The following is a 15,336-nucleotide window of genomic DNA, read 5'->3' as shown; positions in this document are numbered from 1 at the left end:
GCATTGATGTATGCCGTGTGATCAAGGGTTCACAGATAGAACACCTGTAAGGTATGTAAGTAAAACTTGAATAGTTTCGGAATAATTTCATATATTTCTTTTTTTCACATTCGTCTTCTTTTTTTTACTATAACGCTTCGAAACCCCGGAGGGAATTATGAATAACCCTGTATATATACATATATATATGTCCCAAAACTCATGGTACATAAGTAAGGGGGGTGATAGAAGACAACTAGAAAAGCACAAATAACCAGACAATCTATGATCTGAATGTAAGTCATAACGAGTTATTGGCCTCGGACTTTTCTTTTGAGTCTGGAATTTTATGTCTGGGGTCATATGAAGAGCTTCATCTACGACGATGGTCCCAAAGATTCTGCTTAAGACCTTACCCCGGGTGAATGTAGCTGCTGACATAATAAGAGAGATGTCTGGAGTTTTTGCCAATGTACGACGATCACTCGGATCACTTTGGTGTGAAGGTGATGGCTTTAATGTTAATGGGCGCATTTTTGAGAACTTCCATTAATAGGGTATTTAGTGCTGTTTCATTTCATTTTGTAGAATAAAATATTTTTCTTCATTTTATTAGTTTTTTCCCTTCATTTTATTGGATTTTTTTCATTCTATCTCTGTTTTATTTCCAATCATTTCGTGACACAGCATGTTGCGTACTCTAGCGCTTTAAAACTCGCGTTCCAACCTTGAATATTTTGGTGATTTGTGCTTTTCTAATTGTTTTCTGTCCCTTTTCAACGTATGTGCAATGGGTTTTGGGATTATTTGAGACTCTATGTATAAAATGATGTCTGTGAAACTAAATACGCTTATTGTTGATGATGTACGCAGTACTTCTCTTTAATGCCATAATATTCGTTTCTCGAACCATGTTTTCGCTCAAGCTTAGCCGTAAGATCGTGTAATCAAGTTTAAGAATGGTTTAACCCTCTGGCGGCTTAGAAAATAGACAAAATTAGGAAACCCCAATACGCTATATTCCTATCTAATAACATGGAAAGCCCTGTTTTGCTGTGCGGAGAAGACTGCAGGTTAAAATACGACCTTTTACGCCCAGAACCGTCAGTGGATTAATTTGTACGATTATATGGTTCAGCTTTACAGCGGGCTCCAAAAATGTTAAACGATATTGTGTTTCCTGATTACTAAGATACAGAAGATTAGAACAGACTCAACAACTCCTTTAAAACGTTACTAGTTCTCTTTAAGACATTCTAGCTTGTATAACTTAGAGGAAATTTCCGCTGCATGTAAGACTTTAAATTATTTTTAACACAATGCCTGCAGTTTAAAATTTTTTTTAATGAGTTTAACATTTATTAAATCAAAATATACTAAGGTAATATCAGTAATTAATCACATAATAAAAATTACATTAATTTTGTACACGATCAAACTGTTTAAGAAAATTCAATAAAATGTTATCCAGACCACGAGTCTTAAGTCTTATTAAAGTCTTAAGTCTTGTAATTTCATATATATTTATACCAGTAAGAGATAAAATATGCTTGGAAATGCATCAATTTTAACATTTATATATTCCATTTATATGAACTATTATTTCTTTGGAAAAGTTCTTAGTTTCGAGAAACGCTTTGGGAAAATTTTACAGTGGTGTTCCCACTCAATTCCACAACAGTAATGCATCGATAGATGTATATAGATATACCATTAAAAATTATTTTTTGTAATAAACAAATTTTGAAAGTTTGCATTCTAAATTTTGAGTCGATGAACGCAATAAATAAATAATAACGCTAACGAATTTCAATATTCAAATTGACAAATACACGAGGAATGAGTCATGTTCCTTAAATTCAATACGAATGTCCCAATCTATATGATCTAAATATCTTTTCATCGTAAAATATCTGTACAAATAATTGACTCTTTAAACTATTTTGCTATAATTGTGTGAAGAGATGTGTTTGGTACAGTTCAGAATTGACTGTAGGAGGTTCTAAGGGTCCATGGGGATACTGCGAGTCTCTTGACAAAAGAAGTCGCATTTCATCACGGAGACAAGTCACAAGTTCTTGTTTGAGGCTTTCAAATTCCATAGGAGTCATTGCGCCAGTTGAACTCATAGGACTTGGTAAATCTGCGGATGGTGCTTGTCCAAAGTTTGGTGACATCCATGCTTGGTTTCCTCTTAAAGAACGAATAATGTCCCTCTTTATACTGTCTATTTGTCCCGTGTTTCTAGCTGTTTCTCTTTTGCGATCTTCTCTCAGTTCGTATCTGTAATGTAATATGTGTATAATTTAATAAATTTGATTGAAATATGGCTTTACAAAACGAAAAAAGCATTAACGCTGTAAAGGCACAAATACTTTTTGCGATAGAGTACTCTGGTAATGATTCTGATAAAATTCACAACAAAATTTGGTTTTATAATATGTGATAAGTTACTTTACTATATGACATTTTAACGTGTTGAACAGTAAAAATGTTCACGTTTGATACAAACGCAATATCATATTATTGTGAGAACACATCATCACCACCTCGTAAACTTAAATGCCTGCATTGAGAAATTAATAATATATAAAACCATATTTAATATTATTAATTTTACTTGAATCGTTACGAAAGGGTTTCGGTAAAAGTTACCGTGTTTTTGGTGTCCCCATAGAGCTAGAAACACAGTAAATGTTACCATATTCTGGTAGTTTGACCATACGTTTTTTTCAGTGTAAATTCAATGAAATATACATTTTGTTAATCTATGTAAATGCTTATGCTAAAACCCAAAATTTGAAAAAAATAGAGAAAAAAACTTGAATAGTAGTTATTTGTAAATTATTATACTTTGGAAACTATTTAAATGATTTTTTTAAAATCTTAGGTTTTTAGCATAAAACGTGAACTAGATTAACATAATTTGAAAATTTTACTTTACCCGAATTTTTACTCTTCACTTTGCGGAGATTATTTATAAATCGCTTTCTGTGACAATTGTTTATCATGCTTTCAAGCCTCATATTCTACTGCAGAAAAAAGAAATGTTTTCAGTATTTTCTAAAAGCTATTGAAAAATATTTATGCTGATGCTAACGTACTCTGAATGCGTAATTGCTGTAGTAATGTTGCTATAGTTAGAAATAATTCGAATGTAAATCAGCTTATGAAGGGTGTAAAAGATTTAAACAACTGACAATAAATTAAAATCCATTGTTTGACTTTTAATCTTTCTGTTGTTGTCTTATGTCACTTCTCAACACTAACTAGCCTATTTTAAAGCTGGGGGTGCGTTTCTTCTTGTTTTTCAGTGGCGCCATCTATTTCCAAGAATTCGACTTCTGCCATACGCATACGTCACAACCCGTTTGACTGGGAGGACACATTCACACACTATCCATCCATCCACTGATCGAAATTTTGACCTGAACCAGAGCACGATCAATCTCCGTTCCAATACCCCCAAAGGTATTGATTCATTATGGGAACTTGAAAGAATTAGTAACCCCGACAGATTTAGCGTGCACCAGTCACCCTTATGTACATGGAAAGATTTCAGCCTTTAGGGATCGAACTCACGACCTCTTGGACATGAGCCCAATGCCCTACCAATCAGGCTATCCCGGGACTTATATTTTTCTAACGACACTAAATACTTACAACTTCGTGTATTAAAAATAACACTGTAATTTAATTGAAAATCTGGATTGAAAACCATTTACATTTTATGATTAAAATAATTTTTATAAATCTCATAGTTTTTCTTAATTATCTTACCGTAAACTTGATATGTCTTGCTTAATTTCCAATAAATCATCTTCATTGACACCATCTTGTCGCAACTGTTTCTTTGTCATATGTATGTACCGACTTACAAGTCGCTTCATTACATCCTGTGATTAAGAAAAAATCGTAAATTTAATATTTGTCGAAACAAAAAAAGTACAAAAAAAAAAAAAAAAAATAACTATTTTATAAGATTGTTTGAATGCACAGCTTTTTTCTGAACGATGAAAAAGAAGGATGAAAAAAAATAAATAAATAGGGAAGGCCTAAAATCTGTGCTGAAGGAATGATAATACTTTTGCATAAAATTCCAATTATGTTGAACGATGGGAAATCGTTTAATATCACGATTTTTTTACATAATTTCATGTTCTGTAAGTCAAAGTTTAAGGGTAGGCTTAATTTGATAGAGCGCTCGATCCCGGGATCAATACGAATTGCGCACAATGGTAGACAAATTATAGGTAGAAGTCCTTTGTCGGTTTTGCCTTAGGATATTTTACGTCAGCATTGTGGCCACCGCTGGGATTCAAACTTGGCTCACCTCATTGGAAGCAAGCGCTCTACCATCACCTCCTAGAAGAACGAAGGCCTCAGCACGGATCAATTTAGTAGTCCAACGTGACGAACATAAACTGCGCAGTCGATGAAAAAGAAGAAAGATGTCACTAAGTTTGGGCTACTAAGTTGCGCTGTACTGGAAAATACGAAAGATGTCATTACGTTTGGACTACTAAAGGATCAAATTTCTTGCTTATGGTAACCTGTGCTAAGGCCTTCTCTTTTCTAGGAGGTATTGGCTCTAGACGCATTTCGAGCCTTGTAGATATTTTTAACCCCTGGAAGCAGATGGGACACAGGTGTCCCTTACATATTTTGAAGCTCTTATTTCAAGTAAAAATATATTTCAGTATTTTGTAATTACTAAGAACAGTCTAATAGTTAGTAAAAAAATCTGGCTAGATTCTCGGAATAATATTTATTCTAAAATGTAAAATACAAAAAAAGTAGTGTTAATTTTTCTCATTCATGTTCAAAAATTTATTCATAATTGATTTTGCAAATTTAAGAAATTTCAGTGATGAATTACTATTTCTCTGAGATCCGAATATTTAAAAATTTGAAAAATTATTGTTTGGAAAAGAGCTATGTTTAGAAAATTTTACCTTTAAACTCAAAAAAGGATACCGTTGTTCGATGCTGTATATTATTACCAAAAATTATTAAAATGCTAAATATTATATATTTAATTTATTTTGACCTAAATTGATACAAAATAATGAAATAAAAATTATGAAAGATATGCTTAATGAAAACTTTGCTTAAAAGGATAATGTGTTCTTAGAAGCATTTTATCAATAGAACATAATGTTGTATGTGCAGAAAAATGAATTCGCACTAGTTTTTATCATAATAATACTGCTAGTTCTTCTTTATCTCTGAGAAACTGGTAAGTAAATTTAAAACATGAGTGTGTATTTTTAACAACAGAATGCAATTTTAACTAAGTTTTTTCAAAAATCTTCTTTCAGAGTATCTTTCTTTAAAACTTAATATTGTATAATGAAATAAACAAAATATAAAAGTTACTGTACCTGATAGTTTATATCACTTGGTCGGAAATTGAATCCTGTGTGCTGGTGGTTGTTATGCCGATGTGGCTAAAAACAAGAAAATTATTAAACATATAGTTCAAATATTATACTACCTAGCAAGACCTAAATGAAGTTTATTTTCGTGAAATAAATCATTCGTGAGTTTGTTGATACTTTTATGACCTATTATAAGTATAGTTGTAGTAGATGCCCTAATTGTTATTTGGAATATTTATTCTGCACTTTAGGTTTTTTTTAAAAAAGAAATTTACTTATTTACTTTTTTTTTAAATGCTCTCTTTAAAAAAGTTTATAGACTAATTTAAAGTTTGAAAATTGTCTGGTTTGTAAGGTTTGAAAATTGTATTCCGTTAAAAAAATACTACACTGTAAAAGATTCCGAGTCAAATTACGGTAAAAAGTACTGGTATTCAGGGTGCCGGTACTTTTTGTCGTAACATATAACAGAACAAAAAATCTGATATACTACATAGTTTTTACTGTAATAATTACCGTAAAATCATAGTATTACTCTAATGAAATAAATATTAATGTAAAAATTTCGGTATGGTATTTTACAGTAAAAATAAACTTGGCGGATTATGTACCCAAAGTGCCTGAAAATTATACCGTAATTTGACAGTGTAGTATCAAAATAATATTGATTAACAAAAGTTTTTGGAATATTTTTTATTTATATAAATGCATACATTTATTGAAACCTGGTGACGCAACAATATCAAAATATTTAATATTAACAATGCAAAGATGAATATGATTTATTTTATAATTATTAAGGGTTGTGGAAATAAGTAAATCAAATTTTACAACTAAAAACAAACTTTAATATCAAAAAAAATAATCTTAAAAAATAAATTAAGAAAATAATCTGAAAAAATTGTCTACACAAAATATTTCTTTAAAATAAAACCTTTTTTTATGTTGGTGGTGAAAATAATAATTATTGTTTTGTTCTTCTTTTTCATTATTGCGGAAAAAGAAAACGGATTTTGGAACCTCAGTACTTATGTAACCTTTAAATAATAGGATTAATATTTCGTGCAGTTTCAGCACACAGCCTAAATATGTTCAGTAGAACCATTAATAGATACTTTCTTTCCAATAAATAACTTTACTACGAAGAATTCCCATGAATTACATAGGAAACATTCTATTTAACTGACAGCAAAACTAAGTAGATTTATGGCCCGTGTTAGAGATTAAGGATAATAACCAACTACTGCTACTTCTACTTTGACTATGCTTACCTTACTATCGGATGGATCACCTATGTAATTCACGTTCTCACTTTCTGGCTGCACAAAAAATAAAATAAGTAAGCATTTGCATGCAACTATTGATGCTAAATCAAATCAAATGCATGCACTTTCAGAAAAAATGTTCCTTCGTTAATTGGAGCTTAGTTTTGCTTTTTATTTTTGCATTAAATCTGCAATTATGTAGGTAAATTGTGTGCTTTTGTTAATAAATGCATTCCAAAAAATATGAAAAAAAGTGTTATTCTATGGTGGTTTCAAAATACAGGTGCATTAGTAAATTTATTTAAAGAATATCAATGAACACAAATGAGAGCATCTATGAACTGTTCAGAAAATCAAATGATTAAGAATTAAACTTGCTAACAATATAATCAGAGGGTAATACTAATAAAATAATAAAGAAAGAAAAGAAGTTTATTTGTTTACTTTAAGTTCTCTTTCCATCAAAATCTCTATTAGTTGCATATTTCAAACGATTACTCTGTAGGCATAAATGCTATAAAATGTTTAAGAAATTTTAAATTATTCTCTAAAGGTACAGATGTCCTTTTTTGTGCAATTTTTTCTTTTCAAAATTTCTTTCCTGCAAGCTTTACCATTTACTTTTTTTTTCTGTTTGAAATTTTAAATTTTCTATCCACACTTCTGAAAAAAATCTCAATCATGCTGGTATATAATTTATCATAATGTAAATGAATCTCTTAGAAAAAGAGTTTGCGCATATATTAAGTAAAAAAGAAATGTAAATTCTAAAGAAAAGAAAAGCATGTTTTATACAGAAAAAAAAAACTGTTCAAAGATAAATGCGGATTTTTTCTGTTTTAAATCTGCGAAAACTTCCCGCTTTTTTGAAGACTTTCTCCGTATATTTGACGGTTTACAGCTGTTCTTCACAAAAAAAATTTTCGTTTTGTTTTTTATTCGAATAATAAACGGATTTAAATTGTTAATTAATATTTTAATTTTTCCATGCAGTTTTGCTTAGCGTAACATAACTTTATTCTTTTTTCAAATCATTTCACGATTATTTTCCATACTTGCTCTTTTCTATATTTTTCAGAATTTATTTTATAGTTTTGAACAATAGTGCAAATAAAATTGTGATTCAACTGCATTGTCGAATTGATACTCTACATGATTATCATCTGTCTATAGATAAAATTTTTCGGTAAGTTAAATAAGTGCGTAAGTGCCAGGCATTTTCATAAGGGTGGGTCAATATAGTTTTAAATGTTTTTACAGCTAAATATGTTTTCGATTAGTAAGACTTTTAAGATAACGACAATTTAAGAATTTCTTTTATAACCTAACACTTGAGCTGATGTGGCCGAGAGGATGAAATGCTCATCTCTCATTGAGGTAATGCGGGTTCGAATATCGGCGCTTACTGCTCATTCTGTTTTCGACTCGCAAGGACTATAATGCTGACATAGTTATCTTATAGAGCATTTTTTTTTAAAAATGCTCTTTTGTCGAGTCCTTTTGTTGAAATAACAGAGTTTGTAAAAAGTACAGCACTTATCTGCTTAAAAACAGGCACCCGTTATAAAATAAGAGCGTTTTTCTGTAAAATAAACGATTTTATACTGGTATACATGAACTTACAGTTTTTTACTATAAATTTAACAGATTTTTTATACATTGTAACTACATTTTCGCGTTCCCCTCGAAGTAAAATATTTCCTTATAAGTGATAAATATATGACTTTTTTAGTTCCTGAAGGAATAAATATAAAAGAAATTATTTCTCATGAAGCATAGGTAAACAAATGATAAAATTTAATGAGTAAAGAATTTAGATAAGGGAAAAAATAAAGTAGTATTATCACAAAATATCATGAAAAATGTTCTTACAAGCTTAACTGTTTTGAGCTAACAAGTTGAAACTGTTTTTAAACACTTTACTACCGTTATTTTCAGGTTCTGGAACAAAATTACTTTCCCGGTAGTAAAGGAAAAAGTATAAATTAGCAAAGATAAGTTAGCATGAAAAGATTAATTATACCAATTGTATAAACCCGGTGCAATTAAAAATATTCAAGTGATAACGTCCATGCTGTCGATGCAAAATTTTTACCTCAGAGATATTTGTAAATAGAAAAAAAAAACATCAATTTGAAAATCACCCTGGTTTATTTTAAAAATAAATATTTCATTATTTATTAATTAATATTTACTTCATTCTTTATTATTCCGATATTTATTTTGTTTTTTATTGATTTAGTATTTATTTCATTTTTATTGATTGAATATTCATATCATTTTTTTATTAATATAATATTTACTTCATTTTTTATTAATTGAAATATTCATTTCAAGTTTTATAAATTAAATATTTATTTCATTATCTATAAATTAAATATTTATTTCAATTTTTATTAATTGAGTATTATTTATTTTTACGTTATAATTGAATATTATATATATAATTAATTGAATATTATTACTTATTATATTTTTGATTATTATTGAAATATTAATTTCTAGAAGGAATTATGATGCAAAGAAATTATAATATGTAATCTTGTAAATTCAAAATTTTCTGAAAAATGAATGGTATAAATGAGGAAACTTGACATAAATAGAAAACCCAAAAAAAGTAATCCTGAATTTCGAAAGCGTATTTTTTGAAAGCACAATTTTCGAAAGCGTCTACCATGCATGTTGTATATGGACCAACTTCGAGGTGGTCCATACTTGTTGGAAATTTGTTATTTACTCCACGGAGAAAAAATAAATCGGGTAATATTACATCAGTGTATTGTAAAGACAATAATGGTAAGAAATATAATTCTGGTTATTAAAACCAAATAAACGGTATTGAAACCATTTATTTTTCTGTTCGTCTGGTAAAGGTTTACCGGAAACTCTGATTTTTAAAATTGTTGCTTTTATTACCACACATTTAATTAAAAGTACAAAGTTGGCGAGCAAATTTAACCGATTAAATGGTTTTTCCAAATTTTACCACTTTTACCAAATCTTATTTATTATAAAACCATATTTTATTGGTAGTTTCATTAAAATTATTATCGTTGCGCTTCGGTAAGAATTACAGAGTTTTTTTTATACTTTCCCAAGAGTCACAAATACGGTAAATTTTACAATATTCTGGTAGTTTTTACCACACTTTTCTTCTCGGTGTGAGAAAACGTCTATCTTGTAGTAATATATTTTAAGCTACAAAAATTTTAAAATCTTTATATTTGTTAAAACGAATAGAGACAAATGCAATTAAGTCACAAGTGATAAACTATGAAACAAAAAATAATATTAAAATTACATGTCATGGTAAAAAGTAATATATTTATAGCACAAAAAATGCATTTAAAGTAAAAATCATTAGTGCTTAAAGGATGTTAAAATTTAATTAATAAGTCACGCAATCCAAATAGCCAAAAGCAACTATATAAAGTATTTAACGAAGATTTATTATTGCTTTCCTTGAATAAAACAAACAGTAATTTTTTCCATTGTAAATAAATGAATATTTTGTTTTGGTTCTGTCTACATTAATTTTGTTCTGTCTACATTTTACGTCCATTAACATTATGTCTATAATTACGTTCTTTTTACATGTATTGAAATTAGATAAACAAAAAGGATTCATGAATAAACTTAAAAATATTGTTTTCAAAGAGAAAAAGACAAATAAATTAAAATTAAAGAAAAAAAAAATTCTTGTAGATTTAAATTTTTTAGATTGATATGAGATGGGTTATTATAATTTTTTCAAATGCTGCGTGCTGACATATGTTTTTAAAAAACGAGATAGAAGTTCCCATAACAACAACTTCCAAAACAATTTTGTGTTAATAAACACTTTTTGTAAATAACCTTTTTCGGAAAGACATCTTCATTTCGTTAATGTTTTGAAAGACATATTTTGTTTATTAAAATGCCAGACAGTTTTTTTATTACTTAAGAAACTTTAAAAAAAAAAAAGAAATACTTTTTGGATAAAAGTTGTTCTGTATACAGTAAACTTCACACAGTCTATTCACTAGGGAAAAAAATATGGTCAAAACTAACAGAATAGGGTAAAATTAACCGTGTTTCGGGCTCTATGGGAACACCAAAAAGCTTGGTTGTTATTTTTATCGAAGCTGTTCGGTAATGGTTTCGATAAAACTAACAATTAAATACAGTTATACAAGATATAAAATTTGGTAATTTAATCATAATACCTTCAAAAACCCTTTATTTAAGTGAAATTTACTTTTAAGAATTTCCTGTAAAACGTTACCATATGAGATGAAATATAACCAATTGTATGGTTTAAATATGGTATATACACCGAAGAGACATTACATTATGACCACCCTGCTAATAACATGTAGGATCACCTTTAACACTCAAAACTGTTAGCACCCGTCGTGGCATTGATTCCACAAGGTGCTGATAGGTAGTCTGAGGTATCTGGTACCAGGCGCTCGCCAACTGGTTCTGCAATTCCCTCACATTGCGAGATGGTAGCGTGGTTGCACGAATTTGGTTTTCCAAGTAGGACCACAAATGCTCTATTGGATTAAGGTCAGCGGAATTTGGGGGCCAAGACATGACTTGAAAGTCACTGGAATGTTCCTCTAACCAATTCATGACGATTCGACCCTTATGGCATGGTGCATTATCCTGTTGGTAAACACCATCCCCCGCTAGAAAAACTGTTGCCATGAATGAGTGAACCTGGTCTACAACTATGTTCAAGTAGCTTACAGACATCAGGGATTGTTCTATGAGGATTATGGGTCCTAATGTGCCCCATGAAAACATTGTTCCTGGACGAGAAACCATGAAAACCTGGGCGAGCCCATTGTTATAGATGGAGGGTGGTCATAATGTAATGGCTCTTCGGTGTAAGTGTTTTATTAACCAGAATTATGTTTTTTTTCCTTCCAGAAATGTAATTATAGTGCAGAACGGCAATTTCAACAGATTTATTTTTCTCCATGTACACAGTTAGAACTTTGAGGAAGTGTTAAACAGTAAATATCAATTAAATTTGCTGCATTTTAATATAGTTCGAGGGTGAATCAAAACATCCTACGAATTCTTTTTATTGATTACTCACATTGATTAATATGTTGAGAAACAATTGCCTATTTAGAATCTTATTAATATTGCAGATAATTTGATTGGAATTGTGGTTTAATGTGTCGATTTTATGACTTAACACTGAAACGACAATGTAGAGCTTTTGCAAAGCGTGTTTCTTACGTTAGCCATAACGCTAAATTCATTTTCTACCCCTTAGGGAGACGGTCATTTGTAAGAAGGCTTTCGCATATGTGCTGAGAAGCTGAAATAGCGTTAATATTAGAGATACGGAGAATTGTAACGCTTTGCAAAATCTCTCTAATAGTGCAGGTCCTAAATATTAAAATAAAAGAATTTGTAGAAAAATGTATAGAATAAGACTTATTACAAAATAAAAGAGAAAAAAAGAAAAGGAATTTTACATATCTTTTCAAATTAAAAAATAATTTTCTATAATTTTTTAGGAATGGTAGTTTTAGAAAATTGCGTGAAATCAAATCCAATATAAAGAAGTAGTCCTTACCAAATTGAAGAATGTAATAAAGAGATCAGAGAAAGAAGCCTCTGTGCTTGAAATATTCATTATTCCTATTCATATTCATTAATTTTATTGCATTTTTAGAATCTTTGCATCTTTCATCTTTTCATGTTTTCTTTTTCTCTTAAGAAAGGTGTTAGTTTTTAGAACACATTCATTGTTGTAACATCTACTTACTTTCAACTAGAAATTATTCTTCCTTTTCATTTAAAAGCAAATTGTATTCTTCATTTTGCTGATATCGTTATTTCTGTGCTATTCAAATATTATATCGTTAACTTTTAATTATTACGCAGGAAAACGGTTGCCGTCATTCGGGGCTACTTTGTGCAAATTCGAATTTGGCATTTTTCAAGTGCTGCTATTCAGTATTATATTTATTTCACGTTAAAAATGTGTGGAATTTGAAGATAGAAGTCTCTTCTATTACTACAAACATTTTTTTCGAATTTTAAAACAATCTCAGAGTGTGTTTCGTTCATCCAATGCCAACAACTTTCCGAGGACGTCGGATGTCGAAAAGTGTGCGTGGAAACTTTAGCTGTGAAATGCAAAGACGTTGATAAAAAAATTGTCGTAAGTGCAAAATTTTTTATTTATATATTAATAAACAATTATATCATGTTAGCGTTAAAAAAATTTGAAAATTAATAACAAATAAATGGAAAATGAAAAAAAATGCATTTTGGGGCTACTTTGTGCAAAGTTTCATTCGTTTTGTTTTTTCGACAGAAAAATGGTCAGACGTTGTAAAAAAAATACCTAGAACGAGAAACTACCGTGATTACACTTTAGAAAAGCTGCAACAATGTTTGTAAGCAGTTGTTGGTGGTATGTCGATTGCAGAAGCTTCTCGGAAGTACAAAATCCACAGAAATACTATCTCTAATAAAATTCACAAGAAACACGTGAAACTTTCTGGTAAACTATTATTTTTCTTCTACAAAGATTTTTCTAATGACTTAATCAAACGATTTAACACATAAAAATATATTTTATAGGACATCGGGTAATTTTGACAGAAACTGAAAAGCAAGTTCTGTCATGTTCATTCAAAGATGTTATGTTCAAATTTAACAATATTATAAATGTTAATGAATATGTAATAATTATTATTTTTAAAATTTCATCCATTTCAATGTTTAAAAATGTATATGGTTTTCTTTTGTTTAAACTCAAATGTTTTGAAATAAACATTCTTTTTAAGAAAAAAATTCTTTAAAAAAAGGTTTTTTAACACTGAAAATTATTTTCAAACTAATATCTTTACATATCTTGATGTTTTTGTCTTTAAAAATGTCAACAATTAACTTTTTTAACAATTTTATATCAATATTTACTAAAAACATGATTATTAAACTGAATTCCTATCGCTGCACAAAGCAAGGTATGCTTTGACTTATTATTCGTAAATAGTACATACAAATAATGTCAATATTTATCAAATTCACTCGTCTGAGTCCAGTTATGAATATAATATCGATAAATTTTACTAAAGTTTGAATTAACATAGTTTTTTTACATGTCAAAGTTCAAAAACTGCGAAATCCTGCACAAAGTAGCCCCGAATGACGGTACTGATTTTATTGTTTTACTCATACTCTCGGGAAAAAATGCAATATATTTTCAATGAAAGAAGAAAAGATACATGAAAACGAGAAGCTACTGAAACAATATTTTATAATTTCAATTAATAAGCAAGTAAAAAGAGTATATATATATATATATATATATATATATATATATATATATATATATATATATATATATATATATATATATATATATATATATATATATATATATATATATATATATATATATATATATATATATATATATATATATATATATATATATATATATATATATATATATATATATATATATATATATATATATATATATATATATATATATATCTTTCAGTTTCAGAACCCCTAAGAGTGGTAGGGTGCATCCTGACGACTCGAAATCATATAGCAATGCGTGGTCGGAAATGCTTTCCCGAAGCGGTAATGTACACAGAAGCACCATAAAGAAAAGAGACGGTCTGTGAAAAATCGCTTTAATAATGCATTGAAATAAGCATAAGGTACATGGGTCAAAGTAAGTGTTCGAAGTTTCTGCCACCGGCTACAATGCACACCTCACATCTCCGGCGCATAGACATCCGAACATTCTGCAATACTCCAGACATATCTCGAATTTCTCCGGCAGCTACAGCGATTCTTACAGCCAGCTCCTCAGCATTGTCAACAGGGGTGCCATAAGCCAGTGTTTTCATATGACCCCAGAAATAAAAATCAAGACATGATAGGTCGGGTGACCGAGGAGGCCAATGCACTGGAAAGCTCGGAACATTCGTACAACGCCATCTACCGCCTCTGGAAAGCATTTCCGACCCCGCATTGCTTAATAATTCCGAGTCGTCAGGATGCACTCTACCCCTCTTAGGAGTTCTGAAACGTTTAACTGAGACACCCTGCATGCATGCATATATATATATATATATATATATATATATATATATATATATATATATATATATATATATATATATATATATATATATAATAGGTCACTTTGCACGAAGGCTACTGATAGCTTTAACCTTCAATCTTGTTAAAATCAGTGCATACTAATTAGTGAATAAAAAATCAGATATATCTCTAAACGTAGCTTTTTAAAAGCATGAGGATATAATTATTTATCATAAAATATCTATAATGTATAAACAATAATTTTAATGAAATAAACTAAATCTGTGCAATTTAAAAATCTGCATCACAAGACGCGTTACTTCTTCCTGAGAAATATCAAGTCTAATCAAAATAATTAGATATTATTTAAGCTGAAATAAGAAAAAAAAAGTCATGCCTAAACTTTATTGTAGCAAACATATGCCCAGAGTTATAATGTCTAATTATACTACACTCTCTTTAGATGTATTCTATACAATGACCTTAATCATTGACCTTAATGACTGTAGTTATTAACCTTAATGACCTTGTATTGTTTCCTTTACATAAGAAAAAAATATGTTCAAAATTAAGTAGTAGAATATGGTAATTTAACTATTTTTCTGACTCTATAGGAACACCAAAAAGCTCGGTAA

At 29.4% G+C, this 15,336-nt stretch overlaps 1 protein-coding gene across 2 annotated transcripts in view; it reads right to left on the bottom strand.

Moving 5' to 3' along the window:
* Window positions 1-608: 608 nt before the first annotated feature.
* Window positions 609-15,336, bottom strand: part of LOC107437390 (transient-receptor-potential-like protein) — a 279,014-nt gene continuing 264,286 nt past the window's right edge. Inside the window, exons 9-12 of one of the 2 annotated variants that reach the window (XM_087155809.1) lie at window positions 6,632-6,679; window positions 5,364-5,429; window positions 3,760-3,875; window positions 609-2,262 (exon numbers count right to left, since the gene is read on the bottom strand). In XM_087155809.1, coding sequence (XP_087011935.1) covers window positions 1,926-2,262; window positions 3,760-3,875; window positions 5,364-5,429; window positions 6,632-6,679 — 567 coding nt within the window. In that variant the 3' untranslated portion in view covers window positions 609-1,925. The remainder of the gene's footprint in view (window positions 2,263-3,759; window positions 3,876-5,363; window positions 5,430-6,631; window positions 6,680-15,336) is intronic. The other variant, XM_087155810.1, reaches the window with a different exon arrangement.

Source organism: Parasteatoda tepidariorum, chromosome 12 (genome assembly GCF_982258835.1).
Source record: "Parasteatoda tepidariorum strain Cologne lab strain chromosome 12, Ptep-v5.0, whole genome shotgun sequence".
In the NCBI taxonomy this organism is placed as follows: Eukaryota; Metazoa; Arthropoda; class Arachnida; order Araneae; family Theridiidae; genus Parasteatoda; species Parasteatoda tepidariorum.
Note: the sequence above shows the minus strand (reverse complement) of the source record. Positions and strands in the feature narration are given on the sequence as shown.